The sequence below is a fragment of the Phoenix dactylifera genome, chromosome 9 (assembly GCF_009389715.1).
Source record: "Phoenix dactylifera cultivar Barhee BC4 chromosome 9, palm_55x_up_171113_PBpolish2nd_filt_p, whole genome shotgun sequence".
Classification (NCBI taxonomy): domain Eukaryota; kingdom Viridiplantae; phylum Streptophyta; class Magnoliopsida; order Arecales; family Arecaceae; genus Phoenix; species Phoenix dactylifera.
The window spans coordinates 16359963-16387050 of record NC_052400.1 but is presented as its reverse complement, the minus strand read 5'-3'; the positions used below and the strand labels follow the sequence as shown (position 1 = coordinate 16387050).

The following is a 27088-nucleotide window of genomic DNA, read 5'->3' as shown; positions in this document are numbered from 1 at the left end:
AAAAAAATATATAGTACATAAACATTCTGCTAATGATGTCAAATCTACAATTCTCTTATGCCATCCTCTTATGCCTACCCTGCAAATACTTGTCATGCAAGATAGGATTTTTTTTTCAATTATAGAAAATTAAATCTACTTAAACATTTTTTAAGATGCATGAACACTCGTTGCTCTTTCACCCTCTCCAATTACACTGCTCTTTTGTTGCTATCAAGGGCCTAGCAGGAGAAAAGATTTTTACAAATTAACATCCAGAAACCATGGCATTTAGAAACAACAGCTTTACTTTCTTAGACATCAACCGGTATTCTTCAATCCCAAACAGCAGAGCTCCTTTAAATATTATGGAAACAGGGAGAAAGAAACAGGGAGAAAGAAGTAGGGAGAAACAGGAAGAAACAGGGATAAAGAAATAGGGAGAAATAGGAAGAAAGAAATAGGGAGAAATGGGGACAAAGAAAGGAGATTGATCGCGATCGTGATTGCCCGCAATTCCTTGGGATTGTCTGTGATCCGCCCGCGACTAGCATCCAAGCAATCCGTCTCCAAGACTTCTTTGCTCATAAGTAATTCATCCCCATTATCTCACGTTACTTTCTCCTCAGATAAACACAAAGAAAACCAATCTGTTTTAATCAAACAACATCCAAATATCATTTTGTGGCTAAATATACTGCTTGCCAATGAAAACAAAAAATGTGGATTCATTGATGGTAAAAAAAAGGGAGGATCATTGCTTTAAAGAAAACCAAATAAATTGCATCAAGTTTTTCTTATCGAAAACCACCTGATTGCCATCAAATTAAGATCAAAACCTTCCACCAAAAATGGAAAAAAAGAAGAAAGGAGATCAAAACGGAGCAACAGAACCCACCAAATCTATAGTTTTTTGAGGGAGACAAATCTTTATGGTCTCATTTTTGTCTGAAACCTCAAACAAATCTCAGGTCTCCCAAACACGGCGGGGGATTTACTACCTTCGCTACGTTCATCGATGCACAGACAAGGGGACAAGATCCTCACAACGTTGGTTCCATAGCGACGGGCGGGGAAGCCCTTGAGCTCATGCCTTGCTTTTGGAGAAGCTTCTTCGTCGGGATCGCGAACACGATCGCCCGCGGATCGGGATCAAAGCTTCTTCATCGGGATCGCAAACATGATTGCCCGCGGGATCGCGATCCTAATCCGCGGGGAAAGAAAATGAGGATAAAATCATCATTACAAAATTTTATTTAAATTTTAATTCATATAAATATAATTTTTTTTAACGGTGTTAGGGCATTTGTATAATAATAGTGTTTTATAAGAATATAGGTACACATATCAATTTTAAGAGGATATACATGCAAATTTGAATATTTAGAAGGATATCCATACAAAAAACCCAAAAATATAATTTCAATCGAATAACGCATAATCAAGTATAGCCTCTGAAAGTTTGGCATGCGATTTAGCTTTCTGATGTGGCAGATCTTGTTTGTGGGCCCTGTCTAGTCCTATTTGTAGTGGTCAAAGTGGTCCGTATCAAATATGGGGATCTTCTTGGATCAAGATCAGCTTAGAAAACTCGGCATACATATCCTGTTTTTATATATTAATTGCATATAGAGGCCCCTTTTTATACATTACATATCGTGTCTCTCTTATACAAGAATCTTCTAATATAATCCAAATTTAACTATCCATCAATTATAATGAAATATTTATTTTATTTCTTCCACTGCTCTTCTTGGTGACCAGCGACTCAATTGTGCTTGTTGCTGGAAATTGGACCCGGGGGCGATCGTCCGTCGAGGAGGGGGAGCTGTCGGCGGACGCGAGGGAGTGGTGATGCGTCGGCGGGCGGCGTCCTCTGTCGGGGTGCCTGCAGAAAAGCTGGTGGCCGGGTCTTCCGGCGCCAGCCCTCCGATGCTTAAGTCAGAGGGGGCAAAATAGTGTTCAAAGAAAATGGAAGCAGTAGTGTTTTTTCTTTCTCTCTCTGTTTCCCCCCCCCCCCGCCCTTGAGAAGCACGGTTCCCTTTTATAGGGGGGTTTACCTGCGATGTGACCGGACAAGGCCGTCGTACAGCTCGGCACGTTGCTTGATCTGGTGCACGGACAAGTAAATAATTACACTGATGTCGGAGGTAAGGCCGTCGTACGACCTGAGCCGTCACGCGATCGGGTGAATCATTGCATTGATGTCGGCGGTGAGGCTGGGGTCAGACTTATCATGGCGGACAGGACTCTGCCGAGCTGATTTGCCGTGGAGAGCTGAGGATCCGTAGATGAAAGGAGCCACGCGCATTAATTGTTGCGTAGGCCGGAGATTCACATTAATTGTTGCGTAGGCCGGAGATTCACATTAATTATTGCGTGAACTGGGGATTTGCCGGGATCATGTGTAATAAATGCTGGGGCAGTGGCAGGATATGGCCCTTGGCCGGACCTCGGAGAGGTACGGCCGCGGTAGGTGGTTGACAAAGACAAGCCTTTGAGGTCGGAAGTCCTCTAGGTCGGATGATCCGGGATCGGACGTTCTGGGGTCGGGCGCCGACCTCAGTCGTCCGAGGTCGTCGACTGCGTAGTCTTCCGGTGGAAGGGTTATTGTATTACTGGGGGAAAACCGTATTCCCCCAACAGTGCTCATTGGCACTGTCATCATCGAGTTCAAGCTTTCCGTCGCTGGAATCAAGATCTTCATTCCATGTCAAATTCAGAAGCAGGTGTCCCATGGAGCAATATAGGTTACTAGTTGGAAACTCCAACAAACTACGCGAGAGAATAAATGGGACTAAAGTCAATTAAACTTTCCTTATGGCCAGCGAATAGCTAATTTTGGGTCAGAGAATTTCTGACGTAAAAGTTATTTAATTTGCAAACAAATAAAAGGAAGGTTTCTTACATGCAATCAATGGTCAAGGAGAAGGAGTATAGAAGGAGTATATTTTTGTTTGGATTTTTTGCATTAATACCCTCATAAATATCAAATTTTATATAAATATCCTTTCAAATTGATATTTGCATGTATACCGTCATAAAATACTTGTTTTGCTATTATATTCTTTTTTAATCCTTGTTTTTGTATATATACCCATGCCATCTAATGTCGTTGAAAATTAATGATTTCAAATAAAAATAACTAAAATATCTTTAATAAATAAATATCTAAAAAAAATATTTATAAGGCGATCGTGATGGTGGACAAAAAAAAATAATTTCAAAATTGTATTTTATTTTTAATTAAAATAAATATGGTTTTTATTAATGGTGTAAGGGTATTTGTGCAAAACAGTGTTTTATGAGGGTACAGAAATAAATATAAATATTAAGAAAGTATTAATGCAAATTTGAAGTTTTAGAAGGATATTCATGAAAAAAAAAATTTATTTTTTTTAAAAAAAGCCTTTTGATCATTAAGCTTCCGTCAAAGTGGATTCAGCCCATCCACACGAAGGTTGGGCCAGACTTGAAAGTAGAAAGCACTCTTCCGTGGCCCATCAATCAATAGTCCAACAACTCCTCCGTCAACCACCAAAACACGCCACGCGCTTGGACTGGAGCAATTCAACTGCAAAGAATTCAAAGCGTCCGAAGGTTCGCCCCGGCTCCTACCCCCACCAAACGCGGCACGAGTGGGTGGGGTCAACGGACGTCGCGGGCCGGCGCCTACTTTCTATGCCGATATTACCCCTGGCCCTTAGCGGCACCTCTCGGTCCGTTACCGGGGGTATTTCCGGAGTTCCCTCAGGCAAGTCGTTAGATCCCTCCTCGTTTCTTAAACCCGCTTGTTCGTTCCTCTTTATCGCAACGACGCTCCTGAGAAGAAAGAAAGAGAAGGCACAGGCATGGAGGATTGCAGGCCATTGGGGTTCTTAATAGGGTTGCCCTTCGCTGTGCTGGCCTTGGCCTTGTCTCTCGTCGGCGCCGTCGTCTGGATCATTGGGTCAGTAGTGCTTTTCTCCTCATCCTTTTTTTTGAATCAAGAAATATAGTTGTGGATTTGTGGATGAGAGTGAGTTTGTGGCTAATATGAGGAATATTTTGGGTTTTTGGTTCCTGGATTGCAGGACGATCTTCAGTTGCCTGTGCCCCTGCTGCGCGTGCTTCGCAGGGCTGGCGAATCTGGCCGTCGGTCTGATAAAGATGCCGGTCAAAGTCATCAGATGGTTCATTGAACAGATTCCTTGTTGATTTTTCCTGTTTATAATCGATTTCTGTGAGTGTTCTTCATTTTTTTCTTTTTTGAATTTTTCCGCTCTTTCTTTTGATGATCGATTATGGAGGGGATTAGGGAAACTTTGTCATGCGATTTGTTATAGTTGATTCGATTCGAGATTTTATGATGTAATCATGAACGCACGCTTGAGTTTGATTGATTTTTACTAATTATTTGGATAATTTTTCCAATTATGGGGCGATTTCTTCCCTTGCTTGTTCATGGTGAGACAAGCCTATGACACGAGAAAACATATTGATAGTTTTCGGTTTTCTATTAGATCCTCAAGGAATCACCTCACACCGTGATTTCCCTGTGCTAATTGTGCTAGATTTGCGTCCGATCGTGCTTAGCCACTCTCTGAATTGCACGAACTCGTGCTCCTTGTAAACTGAACATTGACCAAATACAATGCTACGAGCTTTTCAAACTCATTTGGTTCGGTTTGCCGACAGGGGAAGGAAAATTAGGGCAGCAAAAAATTAGAGAAATGCGGTATGTTTAGTTGGAGTTCTCAAAAAAAATAAAAATAATATTTTTTATATAAATAAGATTTTATGCATCATATACTTAAATATCTATTTTTTTTAAAAAATATTTTAGGCAAAAAAATTCTTTCCGGGAATCAAAAGAATTCTTCATATCTCGCACATTACATTGTGACCTCAAAAGAATTTCCAACAAGAAAGAGTTTGACGTTTCTTGATTTCTTGGGATATTATTTTCGGCTAGAGGCCGGCGAGCAAGTCTGTTACTTATGGGCATATGAACAAGATTTGAAATTTGTCTCAGCTAAAATATTTGGAACTTCGAGGAAAAAAAAACTGCTATATTGCTTCAAAAAATTTAGACAGGTTATTGATGTTATACAAATTTTAAAATAATAATAAAATATACGAGCTAATTGATTTAGCTGTCTACAAATCAAAAACAAGAATAAGAATAATAAAAATACACAACAACGCTACCACCGACGGATGAATGTGTCATCCTTGCTTTTGTTTTATCTTAAATATTAAAAGCACAAATTTGCATTATGTGAATGGTAACTAAGATTTCATGATGGCATGTAAAAATCATTCATCATATGCTTGATTTCTCACTCTGGTACTGTCATGAAAAGTTCTTTTCATGGATATTCTATCTGTCTCTTCTGCGAGACAAATTTGGATAGACACCTCTTCCTCTAAAGCAAACAATTAGCAAATGTTGCAAGAGAATTGATGAGTCATCCAATAGAAATGACTACTGAAATTTTAAGTTGATAGTGCTGCATGTGGATGAGAAGATCTGTGGAGTGGGTAAAGATAGAATATTTAGATTGTTGTGAAGATATGACGCTTGAGGTAGTGAAAGATTCGCAGTATGCTCCAATCTCTGCTTTAAATGGATGGGGTTGTCCATCTTCATAATCTATTTTTTTTCCTTTTATTTCTTGGACGTAATAACATTATCGGCCTTGGGTTTAGACTTAGCACAAATAAGGTGGCAATGAGATTGATAGCATGCAAACTGGCCTTAGGATCTCGATTTGGATCCAGAAACAGTTCAATTATTTAGTGGTTTGGATGTGGGTCTAGAATTGGACGCGTGACATGCCTAAACATAGTCAAGTTCAATTCTAGCCTGCAACCTAAAATATCGTGTTACGGGTCCAATTTTCTCTTCCTCGGTATCAACTCATCTCCCTTTGTCCTAATCTCCATTGCTTTGCCCTTTCTTCCCGGACATACCCTCCCTTCCCTATTTTTTAACCCCATCCCTCCATCTTTATACGCACCTTCAACATCTCCTAAACCCCTCATTCCCCCAACCCCTCATACCATCTTCCCCACCTCCCTACCGGGGATAGCAATCGGGTTAGGCCAGGTCGGATACAAAATCGGGTCAAAAATTCATCAACTTGAACTTGACTTATTTATTAAACAAGTCAAAATCTTATATATGAATCATACATATTTATTAAATAGATAATCCGACTCACCTCGCATAATCCATTTATTAAACGGACCAAGTTAGGTTAAACGAATTTTTTAATGAATTAAATAGATTTCAGTAGGTTAAACAAGTGAATGGGTTGGGTTAAATATGTCAGAAATAGATTAAGTAGGTTTTAAACTGATTAAATGAGTCGAGTTATAATCTGACATAATTATTAAACTGGTCAAAATGAGTCAAAGATCTTAACCTGAACTCAACCTATTTAATAAACAGATTTAGACAGGTTTAGTCTGCTGATGATTTAAAGTCGTTTATATCAAATTCAAACTAGCTGAAAATGGATCATTTGTAGATCAAGCTAATAGTAGGATCATAAATTATCATCTTTATGTCCTGCACCTTTCATTTCTGCCTAACCTTTGCCATCCCCACATCATAGAAGTTTAAATACTACCTTGATATGAATTACCCCACTATCCAAAATGCTAATATTTACAGACTAGTAAAATACGCCAAGTTCATTTCATAGACCATTTTTTTTATAGACTAGTTACAATGAACTTTTCTTCTCCTCTAACCGGTATCAAACTGCCACACCAACACACTTGTCCATTCCCAAGGCGATCCAAATTCAGAACCCTCGATACTAAAGTTTATTTGGCGAAGCTTTTGAAAGGTTAGAAAGCAGTTTTAGCACTCCAAAAATATTTTTGGAACATACAGCAGTATTTGGTAAAAAAATCGGAAAACTATTTGGTTTCGTCAGAAAGCTAAAAACGCCTATTTGGGAAGAGCTATATTTGGAGGCTTATAAAATGATAAAATATTATTACATTAGAATAATGTTAATCTAATATAATAATATTTTAATAATAATATAATATTATATACTATAGTATAATATAATCTATTATATTATAATATTTAATTAGATTCTAATCCATTATATTATATTACAAGATTATTATATAATATTATATTAATACATTATGTCATAATTATAATATTATTATAGTTACATTATATAATGATCGTCATATCATATCATAACATATCATGTTATATATAGTATCCAATATAATATTATACTATCTTATAATAATTAATATACAAAATATGATATTTGAATATATTAATAATATGTAATATTATATTGTATTGTACTCTACTAATATATATATATATATGTGTGTGTGTGTGTGTGTGAAAAGGCCGCAAAAGGGTCGAGTTGATCGTGATCCGACTCAACCCGTTTTTGGAGGACCCGTGGGGTCGGGTCGGATCCTAAAATTAGACCCATTCTATTTTTTCGACTCGGGTCTGGGTTTACTGAATTCCGACACCGACCCGACCCAAATCTATAAAAATTATTTGGGCCCATAGGCTACAGCCCGCGAGGATGCAAACACAAGTTCTGAAGCCATTGTGATGGTTGACCCGAACCGGATCCGAATATTTTGGGTTGGGTCCTAATTATACATGGACCCGAGAAAAATATAGGCAGTGGACCCGATCTGATTCATCAAACAAGAAATCGGTTGGGTCAGAGTCGCTCATAGACCCGACCCAACCCGATCCATTTACATCTCCTAACTATATAATATTATGCAATCATCTTTTATGTTATTTATTATATCAAAAATATTTTTTTATTTGATTATCAAACATATACGGTATTTTATAAATATAAGTACCAAAATAGGTAATTTTTTTATTAAAATTTTAATTTTAAAAATTTTACTTTCCGAAACTCCGCTACGAAAGGCTCTAAAAACTCTGCACCGCAATCCTGAGCCGGGCCTAACCTGGGCCAACTCTCGCATGGAATGTCTCAGATGGCCTAGGCTCGCGAAAATACCTGAACCAACTCTAAAGCCGTCAAAGCCAAAGAACCCCCCTTCTGGAACCTTCTTCCACAGCGCTCTCACCCCGAGCGTTCTCTTCCAGACGTTTCGTCCGCTCCCCTTCCCCATCCATCTTCATCCTTTTCTCCCCCTCGTATCCCAGAAAGAAAGAAAATCAAGAATCAGCAATCATTCACAAGGAAAAAAGAGAAGGAAGCTGAGGGGAATTGGGATATTATGGGCGTGGATACTACAAGATCCTCCAGGTGGACAAGAACGCCAAGGACGATGACCTCAAGAAGGCCTACCGCAAGCTCGCCATGAAATGGCACCCCGACAAGAACCCCAACAACAAGAAGGAGGCCGAGGCCAAGTTCAAACAGATCTCCGAAGCCTACGAGGCACCACCGTTCTCCCCAATCTCATATCCCGAAAGCAGATCACCCATCAAAAGATCGGATTTTAATTCGTTCCCTCCCCTGGTTTTTCTAGGTCCTGAGGCGATCCAACAGAAGAGCGGGTGGAGTCTACGACCAGTACGGCGGAGAGGGCTCAAGGGGCAGTCCGCGCCGGCGCGGCGCGGCGGGACCTCCTTCTACTCCGGCGGGACGGGCCAAACCCGCGCGGCGGGACCTCCGTTCTACTCCGGCAGGGACGGGCCCAACGTGTTCCAGTTCAACCCTAGGAGTGCCGACGATATATTCGCCGAGTTTCTTTGGGTTCTCCAGCCCGTTGGGGGCATGGGGGCAGGCGGCGGAGCAGCATGAGGGCGGATCGAGGTTGCCGGTGGATGTTCGGGATGACATTTTTGGGTCGACGTTCGCAGGATCGGCGGATGCGCATCCCAGCGGGCCGCTGAAGCGCGCCTGTTGAGAACGGTTGCCGTGCAGTCTTGAGGAATTGTATAAGGGACTACCGAAGAAATGAAAATCTCCAGAGGAGTGCGATGCTAGCGGGTGAGTTCTAATTCTACTTTCGGAAAATTGCAATTATTTGATTGAAGATCTGCAGGGTTTTATTTTGAGCGTACTTTGTTCTTTTTCTTTTTCTTTTCTTTTTTTGGTTCATTAAAGTCGTGCATAATAGGTTTGTGATGTAGCTCATGTAAATGCTACATCTTAAGAAACCATGACTGTCGCTTGATACTGGAATCAACTTGTTGTTTTAATTGGTACTATTTATTAAGAAAGGATATTTTGACAATGTAGTGACTGCTGTGTTGCTTCTCCACATCAAGCTGGCCCTTGCAAGTATTAGAAAGATTTTTTTTTGAAACCATTTAAATTATATTATGATTATGATTTTGATGATTAACATTATTATTATGTTGTTATTATTATTATTATTATGATTATAATTATGATGATATGATTATGATTATCATTATCATTACCATTTTTCTGTTCCATGCTTTGGTTTATTGTTTATTTCAAGAATAGTGCTTATGCAAGGGTTTATTCGTTTCTTGGTTGACAAAAGCAGTGGATATGGGACACAAAATATGTTACTGATTCTCTTTATTGAATAGGATGGGTCTATATAATATGTAGCTTTGCTGCCTGGCATCATGTTTTTGCTAAAAAGTTAGGCTGTTTCTATTATTGCATGAAGGATAAGCGCTTTATGCTAAAATTTTGATACACTTGATGACATTTTCTCGATACATTCTTCATACCTCATAACAATGTGTTCTTACATACCATATGTTTGACTATTATCCTTTTGGTTGCTTAAAGGGGTTATTTCGATCCTTTTTTTTTTCAGCTGCGAACTTTGGTGGTCTTTTAGGCATTATTGGATGTTGCCGTGTTTTAATGCTATTTTGTGACATTATATAATGCATGCTAAATGCTTGCATTTGCATATGCAGTCATGCTTGGAATAGATGCTAGTATTAACTCATCAATCTGCTTTATGACTGGCTGGTTTATTGATTTTATATGCAGTTACTTTGTAGTGCATATATTTTTGTTATTTATTGAAGCTCTTAGAGTTTAGGGCCTTACTCCATGAATGCGCAAAAAGGACAAAAAGGGGTAACCATGTTTTCAGGTAATTAAGAGCTTCTCTCTACAAGGTTGACAATTAAGTTTGTTTCCATTCACAGGAATCTGATAAAGATATTGGAAGGAGGATCACTAGTGATTGTTTTTGATTTGGAACTGAAATGTTTTTTACTGCAGAATGCAGTTATTTGGAGGTAGAAAATATGTTGATTGCGCTTACTAGTAGCTTTATCAAGCAAGGTAGATAGGTGTTATTTACATGATAAAAAATTGACGAGGAACAAGTATTCAGTGGATGATGGTGATCAGACTAGCTGATGAGAAGTTGAAGTGTCCTGTGCTAGTTTTCTTAGTCAAGTGACTTTGTATGGGAGTTGGTAGATATGTCCCCTTTAAAGCCGATTTACTTCTCTTGCTTGTGTCTTTCTGTAAAACATTGCTTGGGCAAATTAAAGTTAAAAGGGATGTATTCGTTGAATAATTAATGCATTTTTAGAGATTTCTTGTTATGCATGCGTTTGCTCAAGGTACTGATGTTACAAGGAAAACTTGTAATGTGGAAGTAATGATGCAAATACTAGGATGGGGGTAATTTTGGCTATCAGCATGAAGCCTTTAACCTCTTTGTTCTTTTTAGATGTTGACTACATACCACCCTGAATGTTGTTATACATTGTTGTTGTATTGTGACAATAGACCATGGTGAATGGTACATTGGAGTGTTGGAGAATGCCTCAAAACATAATTTTCACAAAATTTGTACGTGGAATGCAGGTTGAGTAGGAATCGGTCTGAGAATACAGTCAGTATAAGAAGAAAAAGGACAATTGATTTCATCACCTTGGTCCCCATTCTCAAATCAAAAAAGAAGTTACTGTAAATAAGGAGAGTAGGCTTTATGCGTGTGATGAATCGTCCAACTATGAGGAAGGAAAAAGGCTGAGGATGCAAAATTTTGACTGATCAAATAAAAACATGCGTTACTGTCAAAGACCCACATTATTACTTTTTGTTCCCAATAATCCAAAGACCAAGTGATAGATGAGATTTCTCCTATAAGACTAAAGCGATGTTTTTGACGAGGACATGCATGTCTGGAGTGTCATTTTTTGAATGTCAAGTGTAGAACTTTTTGATTGACTGTTGGGTTGGCTGCGGCTGTGGTATTTTATAGCAGAAATGAGGATGCTGAACTGGAAGGTAGAGTTGGAACTGAGTACATGCAAGCAGAAGCCTAGCATACTACTATTAGAGCGTGCCATAGAACCTTTCGAGATGGTTCAGCCTTATGCATTATTGGCTAGAGTCTTGCTGAGGAGGGCATATATGACATAAGCGATAGGGTTAGAAGAGGAATTTAAAGGCCAAATAATACATCAATGGAAGTACTGAGAAGAGAATTTTGAAGATCCTTTGCCTTGGATAAAACCCAAGACATTTTGGGAAATATATCTTGGTTTTAATATTATTTTTGTTGTGGCATTGTTCTGAAGTTGTATAGTATTTTATTTGCAAAGATTTTACTTTAATGTGCAAAGATTTTGAAATTATGTTGCCTATAGCTGATGCAGGAGTGGTGTTTATATGATAAAAGACAAAGAAATAATGATATATAGAGGCTCCCTTGGCTGTGATTTCCATGGGGATCTCCTTCATGTGGCATCTCACACATATCTTTTGTTAGAAGTGTAGAATCTCATACGAAAGTGTGTCATTTTTCACATGAACATTAATAGTAGTGAAGTATATCTTGGATAAAAACATGTTATAGGTATGTAAGAATGCACTTGGAAGTTGGTTTATATGAACATATGTATTGGATTATGGAATTTGCTTTAAAGACCCTCACTTGATGATAGTATTAGTTGGTACAGGTTGTGAGGCATTTTAAGGCAAAATTTGCAGCATAACTAATGAATTCTTACGCCCTGATGTCACTTGGGAATTGGCATGCTTTTGCTTTTGGTGATATCTAAGCCGACTTCCCTAGCATAAAAACGACATGATAAAACAAGGGTTAAATTACTATATATTTATCATAGATATACTTAGTATGTCATGATGACTTGGGTAAGAATCGAGGACAATTTATATAAGCCAGATTACTTGATCTCGTATCTAACTAGGCATCCTATACCATAGCTATCAGAACCTTCTAGATAAAGTGATTTGTGAACTCTCAGCTCTACTCTCACAGACATTTCTGCAACCTTTTAACCTATTCTTGATAAAATCGATGATTAAACCTATTCAATCAAGAATCTATGTTGACAACTTACAACATTTACACCAATGATTATTGCATCTGTTATTACTTGGCTAGGTGCTTTCTAGGCACTATTGTATTAAGATATGAAAGTACTACTTTCATTTAGCTCTTGAATCTACTACTTCACATGGCCTGAACTGTAACATGTCCCATTTCACTTCATGTAGCCCAAAATGCATGAGAAAAAAAAGGAGAATCTTCTCCTAGCACATGTTTTTTGCTTGTGAGACCTTGATATGTTCTGTGGTAACTTTTTATTTATGAAAGTGAGGTGTTCTAGCAATTTTTTGATTTACTTTTAGAATTGTGTCCTAGAAAGTTAACTCTCATGGCTTCGCCCAATATATGGGCTTATATTAATTGTCCGTGGTAGCCATGGTCATAATAACCACCAGACTTTATCCTAACTACTTGACAAGTGTAATTCCTATGCTACCCTGTATATGTTTTTCCTTACTCTCATACTTATACCATGTATCTGCAATAATGTTGTTATGTTCACCCCATTCCCCTCCCTTTTTTCGGATTGGCTGGTTACTAATGCTCTCAAGGATACAATTTTCGGGGCCTTATCCCAACTGGCTAGTCGGTGACCTTCAAGATGCTTTGTGACATCCTATCTTTTGGGTAGACTAAAAGCTTACCAGCCCACTTGAAGTCATGGTTTTCAAAAGTGGGCTTTTAGTTTAGCAAACTAGCTAAGTATGCTAAGCTTTTGTTATTTGGCATGTGTGGTAGCACCACCCTCTAGCAATTTTTGTTATTAAAGAGATTTTAGGCAACCATCCTGGTACCTTTTCAAGGCTGAATGAAGAGCTACAGAAGGAAAATGAGGAAAAAGAACAATAATGAGAGATAATAAGAGGAGGAAACTTACTGTGGTTCCTGGGATTGCTAGAGCCCTTGCTTAAGGGGGTTCCAGGACAGCAGGGTGTTTCCTTTATGCTGCCTGCAGAAGGCCCTTCATGCTTTAGGCAAATTGCTTGGCTGGACTTTCAAACGGAGGCAAACGCCTGAATTGCCTTGGTCCATCTTTTAAAACTATCATCTTAACATATCAATAATTCCATTTGGATGGGATTAGGTTGGGTGTCTGTATGCACACGTGCACAATGGGTTTTAGCATCGTAAATTTCTAAGAAATAATCATGGGCTACGTATCACTTTTGGTTAGATTCAACTCTTGAAAATTTTGATTTGATGACAGTTTAATTATTTGTGGTGATATACTCATTTTTGGTTTGATTTATCAGCTCTTGAAAATTGAGTTGATGATTATTTAAGTATTTGTGGTGATAAAGATGAAGGCAAAATCATTATCTTGTTCTCTCGGTCAAAAAAATATCAGAAGCTTATAAAAGCCTTAATTATGTGTTTCATAACCTGACCTAGTTTTGAAGTTTGCTTCATGTGAAACTCACCATATATGATTTATAGTGAAAAGAGTGATGGAGCGTTCAAACTGGGTCATTTTAGATAATTAAGAAGTAAGGTGCGTTTTCAATATCCAGATTTTAGATCTTTGTGATATCTCAGTGCTGTTGGAAGGTCTGAGAGAAGTAGAGGATAGGGAGAGAAGCGGATGGAATGGGGTAAGGTCCAATCCTGTAAATCCAAGTGTTAGGGATACAAAAATCTTATTGTAAGCTGAATTGTACTGGAACATCTTGTGAATTTTGGGACTAAATATCCTCCTTGCCCTTGCCAATTTCTTCCTCTCTCCCTTTGATCTCAGCCCTGTCCACCTGTTCAAAGATATCATAAGGATAGGAGAGACGAGCACCAGAACAATCAATCCGTAGTACACTCATGTATTACTCAACTGAATGAAGATTTAATGCCAAGTAATGTGCATGCTGATCTTTTATGGGGCAATACAGGCATGTATTGGCTGATACAATCTCATACATCATGTGCAGTGACCTTCCACGAACACACTATATCTTTATCATATGGGCATTAACACATAACCATAGTATGCTGAACTGGCCCGTTCAGCCTGTACCGAACCGGTCCGGTTCGGCTGTGGAAAACGGTTCTGGCCCCTATGAGGCTGGAACCGAGCGATTTTCATTGCGTGCCGATTCGCACCGGCCCGCGCGCGGAGCAGCGTGGCCGCTTAGTTCCCCGCGCTATGGGAACCGCGCCCGCGCGGGAGGATATTTAATGCCACAAAGTGGCATTTAACTTGGGGTGCGCGCGCGCGAAAAAAATCCAAACGCTTTACTTCTCTTTTGGTTCGGATTAATCGGTCCGAACCGGAACCGTACTGGTCCATTAGGCGATTGGTACGCCTACCGATACCGGTACTGCATACTCTGCACATAATAGATACTACATGGTACATTCTTGTACTTAAAGACCTTGAACTTGCTATAAGTAACTTTTCCTTCTATAGCCAATGTAATTAGTTGCCTGTTGGAGCAATGAGCTCTTTTCTTGATTGATACATAATTTTATGAACCGTTGACAATTTCAAATTATTCTTGGAATTTTTATTTCTTTTGTATGAGTTTGTCTATAGTAGAAGTTTCCTCATTAATTTCATAAACATATTTATAAAAGCTTTTCTATGAATTTTAGTATTGAATTGTGCATTCTGTAAACACACTTTTCTTCTCACCATCATGATGTTACCATGGCTTCTTTATTAATTTAAAAATGAATTTGCTCTTTTTTCAAACCCCTTCACCCTCTCCCTCTAAATTTTCGGCATGTCTCCTATGATTTCCTGATTCATGAAACACACTCTCTTGTTTAGGCTCCATTTAAAACTCCTCCGAGACAAGGTCCGCCGTACCGGTACCGGTCGGCGTACCGGTGGCCGGCCGGACCAGTATGGTACCGGTCCGGTCCGGTACGTACCGGCTGGTACCGGTCCCGTACCGGCTGGTACGCTGTGGTTTCAAAAACCACAGCGCGCGGCGCTTTCAAAAACCACAGCGCGCGGCGCTGTGGTTCTAAAAAAAAAAAAAATCGTACCGGTGCGAACCGGCCTGTTCACACCGGTACGAGGCCGGTACCGGCCGGTATGGGCTCCGAACCGGCCGGTTCGGATAAAAAACCGGGAAATACCGGTTTTTTATCCGTTCCAGTACCGGTCCACGGCCGGACCGGTACGTACCGGCCCGTACCGGCCGGTACGGGCCGGTACGGCATTCCATGCTCCGAGACATTATGACAATGTGTAGCAGGGGAAGAAGAGTGATCCTTTTTTTTAAAAAAAAAACAAGCATAGGCAATGCATCCTAATCTCTGTAGTAAGTCTTTTGCTAAATTACAACAATATTTTTCAGATCTCATTCTGAAATCATCTCGCTGGATTTTCCATTTTAATTTGTTCTTTTGGATTCTTGTCATTGGAGATCTAGTGTTGCACTATTTGAACCTTTATTACCAGCAAGACTTTGTTGGATTGTTAGTGCCTTGAAGCAGACTGCGTGCAAATTGAGAATCCATCAATGTTCTATTTTCTAAATAAGCAAAGAAACGCATGCACATGCAAGAGAAGGGCCATACTTGATCCAGAATGCTTGCTTATCAGTTGTAGCTTGCAGTCTATTGCCTTTCCACATGTACCTCCAATGCATCGTTCATCAATATGCTTTAACAGGGTGCAGTTAATCTGATCTTTTTTCTGAACAAGCACTATACCTTAGAACCTCTTTCTCATTTTGCTTCATATCATATACTAGAACATCGTGCTGGGGGGAGTTCAAACTGTTTTACCAAGAAAAGCAAATTTTAGTTTCACTAATTAATTCTGCATGCTCAGTTTCTGATTTATCAGGTAATGATTTATTATCAAAAGAGAGCCTCTATATTTTTCAGATTTTATGTTGGCAAATATTTCTTGTTTCTGCCTTCCTGTTTTATCTTTCTTTTTATCCAGTGGTCTCATGCATTAGTAAAATTAGTAAAATTAATCTGGGTGGTAGACAAATTGATATCCATTAGTAAAATTAACCCCCAAATAAAAAAATCAATCTGGGTGGTAGACAAATTGATATCCATTAGTAAAATTAACCCCCAAATTACTAAGAGGGATTTTGTAAGGTGGCTCTGCCAAAGGGGATGGGAATGCTCTCGAGTACGTATGCAGGCACCAGCAACATTGAAAAGCATGTACATCTCTGAGTGTGAATCATAGTATTCATCAATCTTCTTTTTTCTTTTCTTGCACCTTTGTATTTTGTTCAGAAGTGTTGAGTTTAGTACATCATGAGGTTCTGGGGGAGATGACTTCTACTTTGCTAGTACCTGTGTTTTTCAGCCTTGGATTCTGTCATTTCAACAAGATTTTTACCCAAAAAAATTAGAGATATTAAAACAAAGGAACATAATAGACACACATTTGAAAAGTATCAAATATGGTAGACATCTCTAATGGTTCCGCATGGAAAGAATGAAAAAAAAGTCTTCTTAGAAAAGTATAATCATTTTTGCATAGTTTATTTTATTATTAGATCATAATATAACATTTGACAATGCAGTGTCTGTTTGGCATTTTTGTTTAGAATACTGCAACTGATTTATCAGATTTTTGTTCTGGTCTTTATTATTATTTTTTCTTTATCTATTAACATGTGGTTATTTGTTTCCTCGTTCACGAACCTTTGGTACATTTGAGCTCGCCAACTTCACTTGTTTGGAATTTCAGGTAGATAATCTAGTAGATGATGCAGTTGTTCCAATGAAAATAATGTTTTTTTGGTACATCATGAAAATAATGTTCATAGAACAGCAAACAGTAATATTAGCTGTTTACTGCAATTATTGAGAAATAATCTGATTAAATTTTCCCATTTATACCTTTGTTTTATTTTAATTCTTGTTTTAATATTGTTTTCTTCTTAACCATGCTAATTTGTCCGTGATCCAGGAGGACGATGCCAGTGGAGGAAATTTTAACAATTGATGTAAAGCCGGGCTGGAAAAAAGGAACAAAAATTACTTTCCCAGAGAAAGGAAATGAAGCTCCCAACATAATTCCTGCAGACATAGTATTTGTCATTGATGAGAAGCCACATGATGTATTTACACGGGAAGGAAATGATCTTATAATGACACAGAAAATCTCCTTGGTTGAAGCTCTTACAGGTTACACTGTACATTTGACTGCACTTGATGGTCGGAGCCTTACAATACCAATAAACTCCATAATTCATCCTGGCTATGAGGAGGTGGTTCCTCGAGAAGGCATGCCAATACCAAAGGATCGTTCCAAGAGAGGAAACCTTCGAATCAAGTTCAATATTAAGTTTCCGACAAGGTTAACTTCTGAGCAGAAAGCTGGAATCAAAAGACTATTAGCTCCATGAGTTCAAGATGCTGCTGGGCATCTGATGCTGTGAATATTTGTGGTTGGCCGGGTGATGTTTCTTGGTTCAACAAGTTTGTACCGTAATTGAGATTTTGCAATAAGCTTAACTATTAGGTTTTGATCAAGCATTTAGACAGTTGAGTATGGGCGTTCCGTAAACATATGATTGTTTAGTTATCAAAGAAATTGAAGAATTATTGATTTATTTCTGTAATAGTGCTCTATTTTTTACTAAAACTGTTTGCTGCATAGGTGGCGACTTCTTCAACTGGATGTTTCAGGAAAGCAAAAGTCCTATTATTTTGATGTGGTTTGTCTTCTGTAATTGCGGTACATTTGATTTTTTTTTTCAAACGATCGTCAGACTGAACAAATTCTTCAAAGTGTTCGTGGTCTGGACAATGGACTCGTTTAATAGAAGCAGGGATCCCTTTGTCTGGGCTTCTGATTTTTTTTTTTTTTTTTTTTTTGTTGTGGTCAGTAACCATATGGTTACTATAATACAAAAAATATTTTGAGTCAACAAATCCTTGAAGGACTACAGCCTGTTGACGCTGTGGACGTGTAGAAGCTATGTTCTGGTGTTCAAATATAAAGTAAACTAGCTACTCGTATCTGTTAATGAGGACACGAAACAGTTATGAAGTGTCCTGGCAGGTAATAGGAAACTGAGTCGTCTTTGGGGTCATGAAGATACTTCATCTGTTGAATTGAACAGCATGTGTATGCGCCACTTTAAGTGGACTGCTCTGAGTCCGGAGAATGTGTTGTTTCAGAAAATTTATTTATTGCGTGTGCTGTTTTTGTTGTCCTTACAATTGATTGATGATTGCATCATCTTCTAGTGGTAGGTTGGCTCCTTGTGCTTCATAAGCGATTGCATTGAAGAAAACAAAAATTCTCTCGAATCTTTTTACAATTTAACAAAAGATATATTTTGTGTTGATTCTGTGGGTCAAGTATCACAATTACCTTACCCTCTGAAATTGCTTGGCTTTGATCTGGAGTTTCATGTTTTCAACTTGATCAAGATACAATCTCAAGCCTGATGTGAAGTGGTGGCATGATGCTGGTGTTTGGTATTATGGTGTTTGCGTGGCCTTGCTTGACTTCATTCGGTTGTTGAAGAAGAGATGATAGATGTAGAGTGTACAATAGCATCGGCTACAAGATGGAGGTGCACAATGGCAACATCAGATTGCTTGCAACCACCACCAACATATATTTCCTTCCAAGAAACAGAGCATCACTGAACAGAATGGATGCCTTTTGATGGATCTCCAGACTCAAGGGGAATAAATCTGTCTTTCTGTTAGGATGCTGCTTTATCCAAAAAATCTGGTCCCTTTGCTAAGTTTAAAAAAATCAATTCTATAATTAAAAAAAAAATCATGCATTAATAGAGACGGTGCGCAAACAAAAAACGTTTCATCATCTTTTTTTCTAGTCAAGTAATATATACTCATCGGCTTCCTAATACTTACTGTAAGCCCTTTTTTTTTTGATACAACCTTTTTTTTTATTTTTTTGGTACAACACTGTAAGATTCTTTGATATACATTTGGTAACAACTCAATACATATATTTAAATAAATCAATACATAATTTTCAGAATATGATATTCACCAGTACATAGTATATGACCAGTCGATATTCACCTAGAAATATAATCATCCAATATCCTAATACACCCCTCCGGATAAATTGATATAGAGTCCAAATATTATGCTCATCAATACACACTATATGGTTAAGTGATGCGCACTTATCAGTTTCTGGATACATATTATAAGCTTTTATAATATACATTCAACAACAACCTAATGCATACCTTCAAATAAATCGATACATAGATTACAGATAATGATATTCATTAGTATGCACTATATAATCAGGTGATATATATCTAGCAAAATAATCATCCAATGTTTTAATACATACCTTTAGGTAAATCAATATATAGTTTCCAAAACAAAAGGAGAAAGAAACTTGAGAGGAGAAGAAAGCCTTTAGGGATGAGAAATACAACTTAATGAGGAAGAGGATAGAAGAAGAGGCTTGGCGAAGAAGAAAAAGGATACAGATGGTCTCTCTTGACGTGTACAATTTTCTTTCTTTTTTTTCCCCATTAAATTAGAAGACTAAACTTTGTTAGTCGAATTTCTCTTATCCCTATTTGGCTTTGAATTTTCTTTTTAAGATAGATACAAAAAAATGTGTCAAAAATAAAAAGCCTCGCCCCATTTTTCTTATGATATTTGTTCGTCAGTTATGGTGCGACGGGGAAGGTATCGTGCGCCCATTGGCGGGAGGGGCGTGGTGCGGTGTGGAGGGATTTCTTTGATCATTCTTTCACATGTCCTTGTAGAGTTTCTATGCGACCTAGGGATATGCCGTCTGTGGTATTGTTACAGAACCATCTCGTCTAAGTTTTATGGCATTGCAATGATACACGGGTCCAACTGACGTTTCGAGGTTCTATGGTTTGGTTGCACATCTGATATAGCTGCTATCTCTAGTGAATCTAACGTAACTCAAAAGCTTGATGTTTTGCTCATCCTGACTATTACATCGATCACGAGCTAATTAGCTCGAACTTTGTAGAGCAATTGGTTAGTTAATATAATATCAGAAATTAGATTTGCTCGTGGTAATTTGAGATCTCCATGTCAATTTTATGCTCTAGCGTTTCTAATTAAATCTGTTCATGATGTGCTAATGAGTGGTTGGAGATTGAACAAATGGTGGGATCTATTTTAGTTCTTGTTTGCTCCTGCTAGATCACCAAGCTTTAATTAGAAAAAGACATGCGTGACAAATAATAGAGGCCACAAGAGAGAAAAGATCGATAATATTCAAATTTTTGAAGTGCCGGACTTGGTTCTGGTTCATTTGCAATCACATAGGATACCGATGGCTGCATATAGTTCTGGTTTCTGTAATGGCTCGTTTGGTAATTCAGTTTTTCGGATTCCACCATCCTTGTCAAAATATTTCTTTTTGTTTACATATATTTATAATTCTCAACCCTTTTTTCAGGATAAAGATGAGGCTTAAATCGGATCAACTTCTCAATGTGCAATCTTCTCAAAACGACTGAAACAAGAAATCAAGGGATATTTTGCCAACATCTTTTTTTATTATTATTATTTCTGTCTCTGCAGTTTTCGATCAAGTTGCAGTTCTTTCTATTGTTTCCTAACAGTCTTCTTTGACATTTATTGTCAAATAGGATTCGGATTTATGAGCAGGGGACTTAGTTTCTCTCAGATATTGAAAAATAGATTTTGGATTTAATTTATGGGCGTAGGCAACATCGGTCCTTCTGCTCTTATCTGCAAAAAAACGTGAAGCGTTTGGAAGCGCGCCAATCTTGTGCAATGGATATTTTTCTCCTCGCCACCTTTGCCTATTCCCTTATCCTCTTTGGGGGGGTTGGTCGGGCATCTCGTGAGTCCACGAGAAAGTCAAGGGCTTCATCAATGGCCTTCCACAAATGATGGGTGGGCGGCGGCGGCGGCGGCGGCGGCGGCGGCGGGCATCTCGTGAGTCCATGAAAAAATCAAGGGCTCCATCAATGGCCTTCCACAAATGATTCTATTCATCATACTAAGGTTAGGCAAAAGAGACAGAATTCCAAGCGATTTTATTGGTTTGGAGCACTGTCTATACCAAAAAAGTTTCTGAGACGTGTGCCACAATTTTAGACTACTTGGAACATTGTGTACCACAAGAAGCATCAAAAGAGCACTAGTGGTTGCAGAATAATCTATATTTGTCCTCAATCCATAAATTCTTTTAGCTTGTAAATGAGATTCCAACACCTTGCATGAGTGACTGTTCATACTGGTTAGCATTTTTGAGTGCGGACATGATGGCTGTTCTTTTCCGGTTGAGATCATGCATGGTTATTATGAGGACCCGTGCGGACGTATGTTTAGTCCCACATCGATTATTCATCGAAAAGATCTTGAGTTCTTATATAGAACTAAAGAACCAAAAAAACATATTAGCTAGCCTTTTTGAGTGAAATTTCAAGTGATGACAAATGACATTAGAGCAAACTCGGCCCATCGGAGCAGTTAGCCTGATGAGGATGTTAAGACTTGAACAGAAGAGTACCTTCCGACTAGTTAATGGCACTAAGTATTTCTCAAACTTTATAAAAGAATAAAGAATTACAAATGAGTGAGAATTACATAATAGTGGGGTTTCAAGGAAGTGGAGAAATGATTATGAGTGAGGATTACATATAGAGGTAATCCGGGATCACAGCGGAGGGATATGGCGTAACAGAATAAGATGTCTTCTCAGCAGGTACCATCACACGACAAACCAAAGTCTGAGACAATGGAGAATTGGAATCAGGATCACCTCTTGAGAAGTTTGCCGGCCAATTTAGCTAAAATGGTAGGCTCACGGTCATCCATGTCCGTCCGAGTTCGTTGGCTAATCTAGAGCTTATTTGGAAGCATGGAATAAACGCCTTATAAGCAGAAAGTGAGGGAACGAGCAGCACCGTAGGAGAGGAATCTCAAATGATTGGAGAAGTATTCCAAGAATGATTGGAAAACAAAAACCGCATTTCTTTTAGAAAATAATTAATCTCATAGAAACTGCTATTAATCAAAATTTATCATTAATACTCTCTCCCCCGTCCAAACCAGGCCTAAGTTCACTATATAATGTAAAAGGTTTCAAGAACACACCGTTTTAAAAGATGTTTTTTTGTTTGTGTTATTGATCAATTAAACATTATCTAGACTTACACAGAGATAGATAAATAGAACCGGCAACAATTAAAAGGGTTTTACCAGTGACCATCTCATAAAGTGCTCATGAAAGTCCTATCCTTTCAATACTTGCATGACAACAATTATTCCTTTTCAAGCCACCACTCTTTATAAAACAAAACCCTATGTTCAAGAATTGAGCCATGAGCTCGACGTTAAATGAATAAAAATACAAGAATGACTTGGCAGGGAAAAATAGGTCCGAAAAGGTCGATTTGGCCCGAGCAAGAAATCAAAACCAAATGCAAACAAATTGATCGAGTTCGTTCAGTTTGGAACGCCCAACCTAGATCTACTTCTATTTTAATTTGGGTCCAAACTTTACATTCTACCCGGCACATTAATTGATGTAAACAGGTTTTACATGGAACTTTGATTTGCTTGGATTTGCTTAGATTTTTTTTCCAATCTCAATTTATGGTTTAAGTAGAAGGTCATGAATTGGTTAGATGTATTACTCCCGCATCTGCCTAGGTAAAAACGTATCCTTGGAGTCGTATAACAGAGAATATCCTATCATATTGACCAAGGTAAGGTGGAGTTTGTATAAATACCATGTGCATGTTCCAGGTCCAACTTATATAATGCGAAATTTTTGAGATAGCAATAACTTTAGGTTTAGAGTTGCTTGCACCTGATCCAAACCCCACGAGCCTAAACGTCATTTCAGCATAAAATAAAATTCCACTCTTAATATTATGGAAAGACCTTGCCTGCAGGAGGGTGTTTGGCAAAACAGCAAAGAGCGCACCGCCAACACTCGAATGGCAAACATGGACGAGGTCGATGCAGGTAGGGGAGGAGAACGGACTCGAGTCGTATCTTTTCAGAGACAAAAGGATTCGCCTTCCTTTGCGCGAATCCACCCTAGGATTATCCACTCCTTGCTTTTAGATTTGTGCAGACGGATGGATGATGGAGATTGGGGCGCTTTGGGATCTGTACTGTGGGTGATCCTGCGGTGAACTCGCATGAAGGAAGGTGAATCCTTTCTTTCGTGCAAAAGATGCAACCTGAGTCGGACAAAAATTGGGAGGTGAAGACTGCACTGGTGGGCAGAAGGTTGGCGAGATTAGCGGTGCACTCTCCTATGTATTGTTTACTTTCTTATGATTTGGCAGGTTGTACCCACGTTAGAGTGATTTGGCAGGGTAATTAATCACCGGTACATTTATTGACCGGTGTGTATGGCCTCGGGCCCATGCTTGTTTGAGTGTGCTCCTTCCAGCATTTCTTCCATGTGAAGCACAAACTAAAGGAAGGTTTATCTAGTGGTTGGGGAATAATTCCTATATTTTTCGTACTACAAGATTCTTAAAGCATCCACTAATGGAGTAGTTTGCAGCGATTTCATATAAAAATAAAAAGGACAGGCTCTTATACGTAAATACAAAATATGTCAGGGATGAAGATGCAAAAAAATAATAATTTTATATTTTTGACAATATCATGCGGGGACAATCACTATAAACCATCGCAAGAAGCCTTAGATACTTTAAGGTTTTTTTTTTTTTAATTTGAATATTATTAGATAACATTATGATACCTTGACGATGTTAAATCACATCTGTTATTTCAAGTTTTTATATGTCTATGGTCTATCTCAGACAGTCTCTTGGCTTGGCTCAAAAAAATTCAGCCCTCCTATAATCAGAATAGGGGTTATGTCATGTATGAAGCTTTTTTTTATAGTAGAGCAGGACCTTTTATCACACGGATAATTCAGATTAATATTTTGGGATAGATCTTATCCACCTTTTTCAGCTCTTCAAAAAATCGTAATGATCGAAGTTTTTCTATTTGGAACCTTGTAAAGGTAGTCAGAGAAAATTATTGTAAAGTTTGTTATGGCACCTTGTTTAAAAAAGAGCAGTTTTATTTTTTGATCTTTATATCTTCTTATTAATTTTGAGAATCTTTCACTTACAAGGATTTAAAGATTGTGCGGATGAACATTATGAAATGACCACGTAAAAGGCATGCCACCATCCACTTCCCTGTGCCAGTCAATGCGAGCGAGGTTTGTTTATGTGAGGAAAATGGAACGCCGCATTTCTCATCCGTATAATAGCTTCAGATCTTATTTGGTGTGCTCTAGATATTTAAAATATTATGGGGATTGTTTAGAGCTCTCAGGTATGGAATGATGTGGCGGCATTATTTGTTTGTCTAAGCTGATTAACGTACGTATTTGCAAAGTTCCTCTTTAGCGATGGTCATTGAATGACTTTGTAAATCCAATTCTTTGGTTGGATGCTGTGTTATAGTTAGTGGAATAAGTGGTTGATGATCTTTCTTATTACTGCTTCAGGTCACTGACATCTCCTGCTATGAACTCACGACCTATTGGCATGACGTGCTCAGCAATATATAGAATGCAACCCAAATGGCAGAGAATAACACGCAGAGAGGGAAGGAATTATTCCTCTCAATATCTTTGTCTTGTTTCTTACCAAAAGATGATATTCCTCCTCAGTTATCTCTCCCCATAAGCAATGATCGATGTTTATTAATTTATTTTTTTGAAGTATATCAATTATGAACACTTCAAAGGAACACGACCATCACTGTCTATATCTACCCAATTATAACAAGAAGCACATCACTATTTTCGGTAGAGCATTCGAGGACGATTTCCATATACACAAGAAAAGAATGCGTCGAAGGCAACTTGCTTGTTGCCGCAAGAAACCACCGTTTCTTAACTCTTGCGGTATCAACGGAGCTGCCAAAGTATTAAATTCAACTCTTTATCTTATGAAAAAATTAAAACACTGCCAATCCCATTTACTGTTTCAACATGAAGACCATATATATTGACTGTTTCAGTAGAACTACACGGGGAGCAAGCATCCACGCACGCAGATTGAAGCATCAACGAGGGGAAACTGGGAAGCCAATTCCATGGCGAGTCGTAGGGAAAGTAACAAACACTGCACTGCCAAACACTCCGATCGCAACCGGCAATGCAGTGAGCACCTGCTCCATATCCTCCGACGGGACAGGGTAGAAGCACGACACTACGTTCTTATCAAACAAGGCCACCGCCGCGAAGATCAACACCGACATGAAAGCGTGGACAAAGTCTACGAACTTTACGCTGTAGTTGGCCGCTATCTCTGGAGGGAGAGGCTTAGCGCCGTCGATGATCCACATGCCCCCGAAGGTGGCGAGTCCATACCTTATTTTCCCGGTCTTGTCCTGGAAACTGTCGGTGAAGCTTAGGACGAAGCATGACAGTCCGCAGAGGACCACGAGGCACGCGGTCATGGTTCGGTTCGCATCGGTGCAGCGGCCTAAGTTGGTGAGGATGGGGGACAGGACTTGGAAGGCGAGGACCGTGCCGGTTGGGAGGTGGTTGGCGAGATGGGCGACGCTCTTAAACGTCTGGCTTATGGCCTGCTGCACCATGGTCGTCCTGTCCTCATCCGATGGCTTGGAAGCCAGGAGAGGCTGCTGCTCTTCTTCATGATGATGGGCTTCCATATCTTCCATCTTTGTCCCGACAGCACCGGTCTCTTCTTTCTGTTTCTTCCCTGTACCTCCTTCTCAAACTGGGAGGTGATCACGACGATCAAATGGTAGGTTGGTGAGTTTATAGAGAAGGGATTCGTGGGAGTCGAAGCGAGGAGGGGGTGAAGGAATAGCTTGCAAGGAACATCACTAGAATTGCGGAGGGGGTTTTGCTTTATTTTTTATTTGTGAAGGACAAGTCATCGACAAAAGGAAAGACCCAACTTCGAAGACGGCGTCTTTGGTTTTCTTTTCCTTAGACGGCGGCTCTCGTGGCCGTTATGTAACAGAGCTTCCGTTATGTGGCCGGAAGCGACGGCAGCCAAGCTTTATTGGATGTTCGCGTTCACGCTTGGGCTTTTTTTTGCTGGATTAGAGACGGCAGCCGAGTTTGGTACTTCGATCGTTTAACATGGTGTGTGGTGCTGTATTAGAGGAGGGGGTTTTCCTGGATGTTAAGCGTGTAGGTGCGGCTCCCGGACACCGGGATCATAGTATCAGAGAAACCTGCTGCAAAAGCATTGTGGTATCAAAAGATAAATGGAAACTAGTGCCTCAATATTATCCGTATGAAAATCTGTATAGACGTGTGTTTAATCTTATATTAGTTATTGGCTAGATAAATTGTGGATATTTATACAAAATCAAAAAAAATTGGATACTTTTTAGCTAGCCATTTTGGGCGAGGTCTTGTGTTATTACAAATGATATCAGAATGGACCCGGTCAATAACTTATGTGGACTAGAGAACACTGTAGCACGGATCTATTGGACCTGATCACGGACCAATCGTGGTGCTAATGATTAGATTTACATGGATTTGAACCCTTAACCTGACGAGGACGTTAGAACTTAGACGGTGAGAGTATGTGAGAATCCATGCAGGCGTGTATTTAGTCTCATACACATTGGTTATTAACTGGGTAGATTTTTGGTATTTATATAAGATCGAAAAATCCAAACAATACTTTTCAGCTAGCTATTTTTGAGATACTTCCTGAAATCTAGCCTTTTGGTATATATTAGCTGGGTTATTACAATTTGTATAAAAAATTTTCGAGATACTTCCTAAAACCACCTCAACTCATTGTTAGGCTCTACAGATGGGTGGTTGCATAGTATATACATACACGTATGATCTTAAATTGTAAAACAGTATGTGGAGCACGCATATCAGTCTTTGATGTATGCATTTTCC

General features: G+C 38.9%; 2 protein-coding genes and 1 pseudogene across 2 annotated transcripts; 2 read left to right on the top strand and 1 right to left on the bottom strand.

Moving 5' to 3' along the window:
• Window positions 1-3742: 3742 nt before the first annotated feature.
• LOC103722155 (signaling peptide TAXIMIN 2) lies at window positions 3743-4383 on the top strand. Its single transcript, XM_008812640.4, has 2 exons — window positions 3743-3928; window positions 4053-4383. The coding sequence occupies exons 1-2, from the start codon at window positions 3831-3833 to the stop codon at window positions 4174-4176; spliced, it is 222 nt and encodes a 73-aa protein (XP_008810862.1). The 5' UTR covers window positions 3743-3830; the 3' UTR covers window positions 4177-4383.
• Window positions 4384-5535: 1152 nt separating this feature from the next.
• On the top strand, window positions 5536-17890 carry LOC103722238 (annotated as a pseudogene).
• Window positions 17891-24923: 7033 nt separating this feature from the next.
• On the bottom strand, window positions 24924-26164 carry LOC103722318 (protein DMP6-like). Its single transcript, XM_008812867.4, has one exon. The coding sequence runs from the start codon at window positions 25870-25872 to the stop codon at window positions 25252-25254; it is 621 nt and encodes a 206-aa protein (XP_008811089.2). The 5' UTR covers window positions 25873-26164; the 3' UTR covers window positions 24924-25251.
• Window positions 26165-27088: the final 924 nt, after the last annotated feature.